Source organism: Chelonoidis abingdonii, chromosome 20 (assembly GCF_003597395.2).
Source record: "Chelonoidis abingdonii isolate Lonesome George chromosome 20, CheloAbing_2.0, whole genome shotgun sequence".
Taxonomy (NCBI): Eukaryota; Metazoa; Chordata; order Testudines; family Testudinidae; genus Chelonoidis; species Chelonoidis abingdonii.
The window spans coordinates 24,271,493-24,285,345 of NC_133788.1; the positions used below are offsets into that span (position 1 = coordinate 24,271,493).

The 13,853-nt window shown below is 39.9% G+C and overlaps 1 protein-coding gene across 1 annotated transcript in view; it reads right to left on the bottom strand.

The window, feature by feature from the left end:
* Positions 1-10,497: 10,497 nt before the first annotated feature.
* Positions 10,498-13,853, bottom strand: part of RPA1 (replication protein A1) — a 44,631-nt gene continuing 41,275 nt past the window's right edge. Inside the window, exons 16-17 of the mRNA XM_032788308.2 lie at positions 11,952-12,038; positions 10,498-11,555 (exon numbers count right to left, since the gene is read on the bottom strand). Coding sequence (XP_032644199.1) covers positions 11,445-11,555; positions 11,952-12,038 — 198 coding nt within the window. The 3' untranslated portion in view covers positions 10,498-11,444. The remainder of the gene's footprint in view (positions 11,556-11,951; positions 12,039-13,853) is intronic.

Here is a 13,853-nt window from a genome sequence, read left to right on the forward strand (position 1 = left end):
AAAGGTCTGAACTTGTTTGCTCAGGGACTCCTTCACCTCAAGATACTGAGCATGGAGCTAACTCCATCAAACCCTCTTTCATTTGGGAAAAGCATTGCCAAGAAGAACTGACAGTCAGCTGCTGCAAGAGAGATTAAAGATGAAAAATCAGTAAGGTTATGGTTTATATACACCAATAGGAAAAGCCACTTAGTGCCGCTTACAAAGGGGCCAGGCTGTCACTAATTCAGCTTTCCATGTAGAGGAGCAGCAAGTGATGTTACTCACAACCAACACCTGGTTTAAACAAGGAGGTGGCTACTGGCTGGGTATTTTCCTAAGAGCGTCTTCAACAAGGAGATTCACATCCCACCCCAAAAAATCAAGAATGTGTTGAGCTTCAGTGAATACTGCAAAGGCCACCTCATTCCCTGTGCTGCAGGTGAGACAGGAAGGAGGGGCTATGGTTTTCACAGGTAATTGCCCAGTTAAGTGATTTGTTCTGTTATGGGGGCTGGGTTGGTATAGGCAGTTTGCCTTTTTCTTTCTTGTTTTTGTATTAAACAGATTATGTAGTACAAAATATATTAAAATACTCTGAGTTTGGAAGAGATTATTCCAAGAAATAAGAAAGTTAAGCAGCAGAGTGTTAGTGCCTGATTAGTTCAACTATGTGTTAAGATGAAGAATTTAGACACTAACACACATGTGCACTGTGAGCATGGAGATGTACAGTGCATGAGACCTGCTTACAATTCATGACCTGGCAGAATACAAGCAGTAAGTGGCTAAGGAGATTAGGAGAAGTAATGATGAAGGCTGAGAGGGGTGTGAAGCAGTGCGGATAGGTATGGACCCAACTTCCTCAGGGTTGCACTAATGCCTGAAGTAAACACAACAGACTATATTTTGCTTAAGGTGCAGTGTTTTCTCCCCCACGATGTCATCCTAAGACTGCAAGGTGGGAAGGCACAGTGAGCAAAGAGCCCCATGCCCAAAAACTCTGGAGCTGTCTGTCATGAATGGTACACATCTAAAAGTGTTCTACAGCTTACACGCCTGCTGCTTGTACTCCATGAAAGGGGGTGACTCCTTCACACATGAGCAAAGGACACTACACTTTTCCCCCTTGCACACGCAGACTGGGGTAGGTAGAATCTGGTTCTCTTTACATCACTGCTCAGAGTACTGAAATAGCACATTAACAATTTTCACTTCAATAGCTCCTTTTACCTGAAGTTCTCATAAGACTTCAGATGGAAAAATTAGAACAATGCCCCACCCAATGATACACTGTCCCAGCTACTGTGGAATGCAATAGCCACAGTGCACAGGAACGCTATGGAACATTTATGGCAGGAAGAGAGAAAGGCTCAAACAATTTTTCATAAAGCAAAGATGCTTGCATAACATGGGCCTTTGTTCGGGTGGAGGAATTCAACTGCTATAATTTATTTCCCTCGTAAATGCAGCAGTTATCACACATTTTACCACAGGATTCTTGGTCTCCTACTGAACTTAAACGCAGTGCCATTATAGCAGCACTTTAACATGTAAATATTACATTCCTGGCCCTTTAGAAGACATTCATTTAGTGAAATAAAATCCTGCTAGTAAAACACCTGATCAAAACCTTCTGTTAAATTGGCCCAGTAATTGCTCTAGGACTGGAGGGAGTCCAGTGACTGGTTGCAATTTATGACCACTTTGGGGTGGGAGGGTGGGTTAAATCCATCCTGAAGCATCTACTAAAGACTGAGTTGTGGTGAGATCAGAGCGAATTTACATTGCAACTTTCTGTAGCACTAAGTGGTCACTAATTTATGCTGAATTCCATTGCAATTCTGATGGAATCATATTTGACATTCATATAAGTAACAAAATTTCTCAGGAATAAAGTTACTACAATAAGGAGCAAAGGGAAGAAGAATGATTCATCTTTCATGGAGAGATGTGTGCCCTTTTCTACAATCTCTGCTCACACAAGATGATTTGCCCAGCCCAAATCTCACAGCCAGAGGCCGACAGAATCCAAGTTGTAAGGTGGTCATTTTCAAGGGAGCCACAACCAGTTATGATTTATCAGAGAAATACAGTTAAGGATGAAAGCTGTGAAAAAGCATAAAGAAAATTAAGCACTTGAGATGAGTGACTGTGGGGCTACAGAAAAACACTGCTCTACAAAGGGGCATGAGTTAGATGACCCTCATCTTAGCTTTTATTAAACCACCTAGAAGCTGTGGCTGGAGCAGACATAAGGGAGCTAAGATGACCATTTTAACCCTTTCAGCTACACACACACAGGATTAAAAAAGCCAAGACAAATCCAGGAAACAGTGAAATCAGAAATTTCAGACTATTAAACAAAGACTCTATGGAAGCTTCATATTGCAGAATGGCAGCATGAAGGTCCAGCACAGAGTTTTCCAAGAAAAGGCATGTCTGTCATGACATCTGCAAAGACCTGAAGGGATTTGGAATCTCTTCCCTTCTCTAGTGGGGCAGAGTCCCACAGCAAGTTGGGGTTGGGAGACAGACATGTCCCTGTACAATGGGCTAGAGAGCAAGGGTCTGCTTCAAGGCTGACTGCATCATATCCCCTGAAGATACCACACATTCATCATTCAATTTTACACTGCAACAAGAACAACTTTGCACCTGAACTGCTTGCACCACACTCCTCAAACAGGCTTACAGGACACCATAAAGATTGTTCAACATTTCTATAGGGCTTGACCACCAGGGCAACAGGCATCTTAGGAGAAGCTAAGAGTAAGAGCCTGAGGAAAGAAGAAGGAAGGTACAGCCATGCAGATGAAAGAACTACTCAAAACAGGCCTGAACTCTGGGGCCTCCAGATGTTTGCCTAACTTCTCCGAGATACCCCTCTTGGTTCTGCTCTCTTCCCTTCTCTTGAAGCAGGAAGTGCAGTACTAGAAAACTCACAGCAGTCTATTCAGGAGATGTCTAGCCTCACTCTACAGACCCAAGAGGCCTAAAAAGAGTGCCTCTCTGACTCTGGTCAGAACCTAAACATACATATATAGCCTGTGAAGACATCATCTAATGAATTAAGGTAACAGCTAAATCATGAAAGAAAGAGCAGCAAGCTTTACTCTGCTGCTTAATCTTAAGCTAATACTTCAGGGACATCTCTACTAGTTAGTCAAATACTGTTAGTATGATTGGAATGACATCTGGCTGAAGCCCCAGTTCTTTGGGAAACACAAATACGTCCGTCTACCATGAAAGGCTGGAACATGCCTGATGCAAAACAGGAGGATACACAGAACTGAAGTTGCATTTTTTTAGACTCCCATTGGGTCTAATAATCACTGATAAGAACAGCAGCATCTCTCCTCTTACGGCAATTTGCCAGCTAAGCCTATTCCTCTTTCCTATAGTCTTGAAGAGATCCTATAGCAGATTCATCACCTCCACTCAAATTCTATTTTTGGAAGGTACTGAACTCTTGAATATGTTGAAATGAAGAGTATATTAGCACAGCTACTTTTTTGTTACAGTAATGAGAGCCTTGAAAACACCACCAAGAGAAACTTGCCTTTTAAGAGCTGAAACAAATTACAGCAACTGAGTCTTAAAAGGAATTTTCAACAAAAATATAGTATTGCATGAAGTTGTTATGGCAACTGATGTTGTAAAAGTAACTGCATTGGGGCAAGTTTTCTCTACCCGTTTTGCTCAACAAAGTCTCAGAAAACTTATAAATACAGCTTATCCCAAAATCCTTAACATTCCGGCCTCATGCCATCTGTGTGCAGCGAGTCTACTAATGAGAAAATATATCTACTAAAACTCACTAACCATTAAAAAATCCCATCCAATATTTTTCTAATGTAATTTATCAATTTAAACACATTGCATAATATAATATTCTACAGCATTTCATTAAAATGATAAATAGCTGTAGAAAAACAAGAGATTAAACATGTTGTATTACAATATAACAGTATTTAAATTTAAATAAACCTGAACATGGAAGGGAAAGTGTACTGGGTACAAGAATAGTGCAAATTTAACTGCAGATCTCCAAACCAGAGAGTATTAAGAGGACAGAGGAAGAGCAGCAATAAGAAATGACAGTCAACTTCAGAGGAAATAAAATTTCCATTAGGCTTTGTTATAAGATTACATCGAAGCAGTTTGTGTGTTTTAATCTGGGGAAAGAGAAAGCAGCTACTTGGGGTTTGTGCCTGGGGGCTGCCTCTGCGTACTGAACCAGACAGTTTGCATAATGAACAATTTTTATTCAATCAGGATTTCAGCACAGATAGCTCCCACTCAGTGGTCCCTAGCACAAACAGAGTTTAGAAATGGTTTCTATTCTTTAAGCTCCACCTGCTGGCTCCAGGATATACGCCATTAATTCACAGAAGGTTCACATTAGCCAGTTGTTATTGTCCTAAAAATATTAAATAAATACCCTTCATGCTAAAAGTTAAGGCTGTGACCAAAAAAGGCCAGAAGAAAGAAAATCATGAGATTGGGCATGGATTTTATTTTTTTTTAAATAAAATACTAAATGGAAGAAAATGATTTTTAGCCCAGATTTCTGCAAATATTTAATTGATTTAGGCATGTTCAACTGCCTAGCTTGTCATCACAATCCAGGTTCTGTTTTGGAGCAGTGAAGGTCCATGGGCTGCCACATGGCTCTAAGTGTACATGATTCAAAGGCCCAGTCAGGACAGCAGGGGAAAGGTGTGACGTGCACACAGCAGACACAGACAGAAGGGAGATCTCTGTTTGCTGCATACAATAGCATTTTGCACATTAACCACTTACCGGTTTTGTTTTTGTTCTGTTGGTGTTTGAGGTATAAGAAAATGCAACATAAACTGAAAGGATTTTATGCAGGTGTACGAGCTGAGCCAGTAATTTTGAAAACTGGTGCAAAATGAATATTGCTTCCTAGGAGAGGCAGCCTGTCGAGACAGCTGAGACAGGGAGAGTTTATGACCTAAACCCCATTTTCCAGCGGTTATTCCAGTGGCTGCACTGCTGATTACCTTCAGCAATAGTGCAGGTAGTGGCTGTTCTACCCTACTCATCCTGATTAGTCACTAACAGCTTTATGGAAAAATCAAACCAAGCTGCATGAAACTGTTTACTAAATCCTAGGATGATAATTTAAATGTTTAAAATATGCACATGGTAATTCAGAACTAATTACCCTGAGCACATTTGAAACATTTATGCCATCATCTCTGGATCTTGTCTATTGATTGTGCTCTGCTGCTACACTCTAGTGTTTCTATAAACTGCTCAGTAAATTTAACTTCCAGCCTAATTCAAGTAGGCTCTGCCTGTTGTTGACTGGTGCAGAAACCCATTTCCCTTACTTTCAGAATCAGTCTTCTTGTACTTCAGTCCAGCTCTTTACAGAGCCACGAATGTGTTCATGAATTCTGATTACCCAGAATTATTGTTTTCTTCACTGTTTTTACTCATAATTTCTATGGTTTAAAATCTAGATTGCTACATGACACCACTAGTACCTCTTGACTTTTAATCCAGAGAGATTCCTTCTCTCTCCTCAGTTCCTGCAAATTTTCACTAGTTATGGAAGAAGAAACTTGACATTCCTGATTATTTTGCAGTTTATTTTCTCCAAGTTACAACTTCTTTAAAAGGATTAATACCACTGCCAGTTATTGAGGCTTCTAAACCTGTGTCAGGACATGGGTATAAAGGAGACAAACTCTTAATGCTGCCCATACAAATAAATTAGACAAAATTTGCCTTTGGTGAGAGTTTACAGAACCAATGTTATGCATTGGTATCCTGGTGGGACCTATAGCTAATATGCCTATATCTAAACTGGCTAAAGCAAAGGAAGATTGACATTACTTCTCCAAATTATAAATTCCATTTCTCAATCTATCTGGGTGGATGAACCTCAGACATGAAATCGGGAATTTAAAGATTCAAAATCCAAGCTATTATGAGTCAAGAGGAGGAATTAGCATTCAAATTATAAATATGCTCCAACAAATTGTCAGGAGTCGGCATGCTGCTCCTTCGCTGTTTGAAGATGGTGGCATCAGGCTTCCGGCACTTAGAGAGTGAGTACAAACCTAGGAAGGATTTCCACAGCCCAGCTGAAGTTTGATAGTAGTAATTGGAAAAACATTCTTAATTCTCCTCATTTGACAGTGGGGGGATGAAGAGCCTGTAAGGAACTGAGTGTGGGTGATTCCAGTATTATCCCCTGTGGGATCTCTATATCCAGTTGGATGAAGCCAGATAGAACCACTAGAAGATAGACAAAATATCTTTGCAATGCTTAGTTGGGTAAGTAGAAACCTCTAATATCAAACACTCAATGCAGTAGGTAATGAAGGTAATAAATAATGATACTAGCTACTCAGATTTTCTGCCAAGTATTCACTGATTTAACTGGTAACAAGAGGCCTCTTTACAACAAGAGAGAATTTCTCTGAGTACCGACTTAAAAGCTGAAGTTTGGCAGGAGACTGCAAGAAGGATGAAGAAGAGGTAAAACCCAATTTTACCTGGTAATCTGCTATGCTATTTTTGTCCTATCTGGATCATGCCTCATGCATTAATAGTACCCTACCTTCTTCCTATTCACTCTAGCTCTTCGATAGCACCCAGGAGCTAATGGTTTCTATTATAGGCATGTGCAGAGGGTGGTTGCAGCATGCACATCTGTCTGCAAAATTGATGTTAACCCAGTAAAATGCCTAAACACCTTCATTCTCCAGCAAATGGGGATGGCAGTGGTGCTCTTCAAGCACCCTCCCAATGTGACAGCCATGTGATTGACAAGAGCTCTGTGCTAGGAGCCTGCACATACTCCTACTGTAAATAGCAACACTTCAGAGCAGCCCTAACAGACTCTTTCAAAAGTTATACCCTTAAGAGTTACTCTAATGAGTATTTCTACACCCAAAAAACCCCCAAACAAACCCCTATACAAGTATTCCAAGTATAGAAAAAACACCAAAAAAAACCAACTGGTGGAGCAAAATATGAGGTTAGAACCGCTCCAATTCAAGAGAAAATTATTAAGAATAGCTATAAAGATAGTGTTGGCATCCTTTGAAATAAGTGAGTTAGATTCAGAAGTGGCAGTTTCACATGGCAAACCATTCTCTATTTAATTAGAGGGGTCTGTGTGGAACACTTCCAGGCAGAGGAGAGGAGCAGATTGTGATGTAGCATCTCAATTATCAGGACAGCACCTTAATGTTTCCATGGACAAACATTTTCAACCAACCACAAAGAGAAAAAGGGTTTTGTCTGGCTGGAACAATGCGAGAGTAAGGAGTCTTTTCAAAGGCCTTTAGTAAGAAACCAGCAAAATCTGGGCCTTATTACAATAGGCATCAAGGCAGGGCATTCTCTTTCCAAAAAGGATGGTCTTTGTTCCATGACTAGCTGAAAACACAAATAAACCTCTACAGGGGAAGCTATGACAAGGAGACATGAGCATCCAGTTCGGTCCTTGGGTAAAATCATTAATTCTTAACTAGGTTAGAGGGTGCTACAGTCACACAGAGAAAAGTATCCAGCTATTCACCCCACAACTCTGGAATAAGCGACCACTGAAAGGAAATTCTAGATGATACAAGTTAAATATAGGTTACGTTAGCTGCATTTTACAAGCACTAGGAATGTTGTCGGAGAAAACTGTCATTTTTAATGACAGCACAAGCGCCAATTACCAGAAAGCTGATACACTTGGGAGTGGAAGAATTTTTTTAAAAACTGCTCAAAATCTAAAAACAACCCTAGTTATCAGCTTCTGAACTGGATGTAAATAACTTCACCTGGTCTTAAGAAATTCAACCATTTCACATGACACTGGAACAAACTAAAACACTGTTTAAAATGCAGTTTTATTTCCCTGCCAAATTTACACAGGCTTTGTGATGTAACACCAAGGAGGACATATAAACCTAAATTGGAGGCAATATTGTGACAAAGAGAGAAGCAAGGCTGAATGTGTCTCAGAGTATTAGTAGGGTCTGGTTTAACAAGCCAACCAAGCCAGTGACACTCCCATCACCCTTCAGTCACCTGGGCAGTGCCACTGAGCCCATGAAACAAGGCAGGTATGCACCCATAAGCAATGTCTCTGTTCTTCAGTGGCAAGATGCTGAGCCTTCTTTCCTGTATTATATTAAAGGCTACCTTAGCTTGAAACAAAACCAGGCAAAACTGACCACCACTCTGGTTGAGCCTAAATCAGAACGTTTGTTATTTAAGTGTGGCTTTTTCACACCAGATCTGCTTTAAAAAGGGCAGAATTGGTTATGTTGTACTAATTCCTCATTAGTAATTCATTCGAGGTATAGCTGTTTATAGGAAATGGAAAGCTTTTTGGAGACCTCTGACCTGATAAATCTGAAGAAAAAAATAGACCTATATACTAGCGGAATAGCTTAGTATTAAGAGCTAGTACAACAGGTGTAAAAGCTAAATGCTAAAAATTTTAGTCCACCAAAGATAAATGAAAATCTTAGAGAGCCAGTAAGAGGAACGGGAGCTTTCTAGTTTGTGGCGAGTAGAAAGTAGGATTGAATCATTACCTGAAGAGGAACCTGTATCATTTTCTATAAATAAAATCTGCAAGGCACATTGCCAAGGCAGCACAAGTCAATACAGCTTTTCCATAAGTGCTGCCAAACTTCACTTTTAGACAGTATATTAATTATATAATCAATAACTGTGGTTTTCATTAGTGTATTAAATACCTCAATCAATATTTTTATCTTTCAGAAACAGTCCTTCCAAAAAGGGGCAGGTGGAATTTTTGACCAGGCAGTTCAAAAAGTTAGCGCAACACACCAGAGACTACGAAGGCTTTAACAGAAAGCACAGAACAATGGAAATAGACAGAAATTAGATGATTATTTTTTCAAAAACAACGAGAAGTCCTTGTGGCACCTTAGAGACTAACACATTTATTTGGGCATAAGCTTTCATGGGCTAGAACCCACTTCATCAGATGCATGGGTTCTAGCCCACAAAAGCTTATGCCCAAATAAATGCGTTAGTCTCTAAGGTGCCACAAGGACTCCTCGTTGTTTTTGCTGATACAGACTAACATGGCTACTACTCTGAAACCTGTTACTATTTTTTCAGTCTCTTGCACAATAAAATATGAGGGGAGTTCTGGTACTATAAAATAAAGGCAAGAATTTTTTTTCTTAATTGTTTAACAGAGATGTCAAAGTGGCTATGACAGAAACATTGATCCATAAGTAAAAGATATTATGCAGAATAAAATAATTGGCCTTTATTGCTGTTATACTTCCAAAAAAATATAAGGTCCAAGAGCCAGAATCTATTTACAAGATTATCTGGGAACACAAACTCTTAAAAAAATAAAAAAACACTGATACCTGTTTTTGGTGCATCTCCAACGAGAAATCTAAAGTGAAGCTTTGGCAATTGCTTTCTCACTGGAACACTCCAGTAAAAATGTGTCCACACAACAGTTGTACAATAGCTGTATGTCTCTTCTTCCCCCAACTTGAGAGCAAGAGAAAAACTCAAGGGCTCACCACACATAGGAACATTTCACGTTAACACCTTGTTTTCAGTGCTCCCAAATTGGGAGGGAGGTGAAGTATAAGGGAGGAGCAGAACTAAAAGACTGGTTAGGAGAGTGGAAAGACAGATAATCACTCCTAACACACAATTTGTCAATCCAGAACGGTGTTGAAGACTGTAATTTTCTAGTCAATGCTTTACAAGCAAGGTCAGAGTGAACAAGTACTTCCATAAAAATTCTGAAGCATCAGCAAAAAAACAAGTGCATTCTACTCACTACCTTTAGAATCCAAAAAGTGAAAGAGAGTTGTCCATGCATTTAATGGGCCTGAGAAAATGCCATTCATGTCCATTATCAGCAATGGCATTTACAGCTCCTGAACATAAAAGGACCTACAAACTGAAGGACACAAACAGGACATCTCAGGCAGTAAAGAGTGTACCAATCAAGCACACAAGCTATAGTTCTACAACAAAACTCAGTTTTGCTACCACAAACTGACCACAATACTGCCTGGATGTTTGGAGCGGAGCAGCAAATGCCAAGCTGTGAGCTGCAGCCAGGGAACACATAATTAATGTGATTAGGAGCACACACAGCTAGCATGCTCTGCTGACTGAAAAGCCCAGTAGTATAATTACTGTTTTCTGTACTAGCTCACTGTCTGTACAAATCTCAAAGCCTGGTTAGCTTTAGACTGCTGTGTAAACGTCAATAAAAATCCCCAAAGTGCCAGATCAGCAGCATTCGCAGGCACAGAAATGGTAAAAAAATAAATAAATAATGCGTTTCCATTGCTGCCAACATCGGGCACACAAATCTCCATTCCTCAGTCTAACCTCAGAGTTTGAAAAAAAGGTAATGTTTCCCCCAAGTGAACACTTATTATGAAGCTAATTAATTGCTTTCCATTAATGAGAAATCTTCAGTTCAAAGAAAGCAGAATTCACAACACACGAACAAAACACATCTTTGTTGTTTATTGTTATTGTTTATTGAAACACAGTTTTAACACAAAGTGCCCCCCCATTTAAAAACTTGTTTCTGATTAACACTTTTACAAACAAAAACAAAGAAATTAAACACCAGCACAAGAAATATGTATAAGGGGGGAAGTATGTGAAGTGAAAACTAAAGCAATGCTTTGTAGTTGTCTAGATTTCCCTGGGGGGGACAGAGAGTCAATGCTTATCAGCCTCTCCCAGAAGAGACAATTTTGATTAATATCAGACCCATCTGACTCAGTCTGATAAACCCTGAAGGAAGGATATTCTTCAGATATGAGAGATGTGTCTTTGATTAATAATTCTACCATATTGCCATTCCAAGCATTAACAACTGCCTGGCACCTGTGGAAAGAGAAAGCCTTTGAATTCTGCGGAAGAACTGACTGACTTGTGCTAATAGGCGGTTTCTCCTTAGTCCACATCAGAAAGCTGCATGACAGTCTCTCCCTCCCTCTCACCCACTTCAGAACAAGTCAAAAGTGCCAAGGGTATCACCAGTCTCTTCTAGTGTAAAAACTCTGTAATTTAGCTTTAAATCTCTGAAGAGAGCAAAGTTACTTTAGCAAAGGCATACAGAATGTCTGAAGAATGAAATCTTAATACAGATTGCAAGCCTACAGGAGCGACTAGTGTCAGTTTGTCTAGCGATTCCTCTTTAGCTCTGCCATAGTTTAATTGACCAAGACAGTCCATAATACACCAAGGCCTTCTGAGTGCACTTTCTTTTAACTTACCACTGGGATATCTGCACATAGGATTCCATGAAATCACTTACTCGCTATAAAGGGCTACCATGCACCGTGTAACTAATGCCAAATTGTCACATGGGGTGGGAAGAAATCAAGGTAACTTCAGCTCTTTAGTTATTCTGTGTGGAAGTTCTAGTTTCAGCTCAATCAACACCATCCTTCTTATCCTAGCTGTACTGCGTTTTTTCTGATGTTCATGATCAGCCTCTTGCTGTATTCTTTGTGGTTCACAGGCTTCACATCCATTACTGTGGCCTTAATACGAGATTCATCCTTTGAAAGAGAAAAGTGGTATGTAAGAGAGAGAGAGCTGAGGCTCAGTGCTCCAGACAAACGAGTTCTAATCTCCCTTTGCTCAAAGTAGCTTCATTACTCTTGGTGTCAAGTTTCCTCAGCATTGTGAAGTTCTGGCTTCCAGAGCTAATAGTTCCAATCAAAACAAAGTGAAAAGCTAGATTTTGCTGAGTAAGAAGAAAAGCAGCATCATAGAATGATGCTGATTCTTCTCTCATTCCATGTTGTTTTAGTTAGGATGGTCACTGTTCACCTTTGGAAGCTGCTCTTTCCCCTCCCCCACTCCATAGCATAAAAGAAGAAAGCAGCTTCCTGTCAATCTAGTCTAAATATAGCAAAGTTATATGCCCCCATCCACATGGTGGGGGTACTCACATTGTAAGTCTCCAGCTTGACTCTGATCCTGAACTCGTATGAGCTGAAGTTGGCATTTTGGAACACTTCCTCAAATGCCTGCTCATTCTGTTAGGAGTACAAAGACAGACGTGAGACGACAATTCAAGCATCCAGCTGCACCCTGAAGTCTCAGAAAAGTTCAGCCATTGTAAAGTTTGAGGGAATTTGTTAAAATATAGGCTAGCTGTGACAATGGAAGTGTGTGGGCATAGTAAAATCTAGTTGTTTGGAGGACTGTTCTTCCAACAAATTGTTTAGTTTCCGCAGTTGTAGTTTAAATTAAATTTTTAAAAAGCTGAAGTTTCCAGTCCATGCTGAAGACCTTGATTGGCCATATGAAACAATGCACAATTGTCTTGAGTTTGCAGAGAACTAAACTGAGATCACCAACAGCTCTGAAGTCCCCTGTGCTTCTAAACTGGGGTTAATTCTGATGTTTAATTAAAGTCACTGAAATGTCAAGATGGTTAGCCATTTCACTGTCAACAGTCTTATCAGACTTATTCAGCTTCTGTGCTTATCTAGTGAAGCCGCATGTATCCTGGCATCCTGACACACATTCATCTGAAAGGATACCACACAAGAAAAAGGGGGTGTGTTGTGATTTTTTTTTATATCTATATATCCATACAATGACTTTTCAAGTCGCACAGAAAAGTCAGGAAAAGTTACGGTTACACATGCAATGGTAACCATCTGTCATGTGTATTCTAACAACACAGACTTTTCTTACATGACCACATACCATTTCTCAAGTACAATATATTATCAAATCAAGCTGTGGGAGCAGTTTCCCCCCCCCCCCCAAGGCTTTACATTTTAAAAACTGTACAGACATTTCACTAGATCCCACAGCACCTGAGTGACATAGGCAAATAAATCCTGCTTTAATGTCTCCATTATAGAGTTGGGCTACTGTGGGAAAGTGACTTATCCAAAGTCAAGGAGCAGATAACTGTCAGATCCAGGAGGTGAACCCAGGTCTTATGATTCACAGGCCAAAGCAAGCTACTCATTATGTGTCTCATTTCTTCTATGAAACATACTATTTTGCACCTACATAGTGGTTTCATCTGTCAATCTCAAAAGATATGACAAAGATAGGGGAACAGGAGTTCTACACACTACATAATTAAGCACATCCATTCTTAAGTGATTTTTTCCTGAGTGTCACCATTGGCTAGTGGCTAATACACCAGTCTCATTACACTAGGGATTTGTTTCCAGCTCTGCCACAAACTTACTGTTACCTTGGACATGTGGGGAAAGCTGCTCTTACAGAACAACTATCCTTTTACCAGGGCCCCACATTTCCCAGAAAAGTTTGGCAATGGGTCCTGGGCAGGTCTGAGCAAAGAAGTAGATGAAAGTTTACTTACATATACACTTGCAACATGGCCTTTGCTACACACAATCTCCGATCCAATGCCCATTAAAGTCAATGGAAGAACTTCCCTTGACTTCAAAGGGCACTGGATCAAGCATTCAGTGAAAAAAGTCAGGTAAAATGTACTGTGAATGCACAGAACACTGTTTTTAGAGGCTCGTAAAATTATCAAATCAAAATTGGTTTAGTGTGGAACAATCAAAGGCATCGCTTCTCCACAAGGTGTCTCTCCGTACTATTTCAATTTTCTACCCGAAGCTATTTCCCCATAGAGCTCTTTTTAAAAAAACCCACCACACTACAAGTTTTTTGTTTGTTTGGGGTTTTTTTTGGTAATTGGGAAAGTATTTTCCCCAACTTTCCTCTGATTCAGAATTGGCTGGACCATTTTTGTTCAGAATCAGGCAGAGACCAAATATGTCTGAAAGATGAGGGTTTCATTAAGTTAGGGATGTAAAATGAAAACTTATACAAACATAACTATGGTCATGACC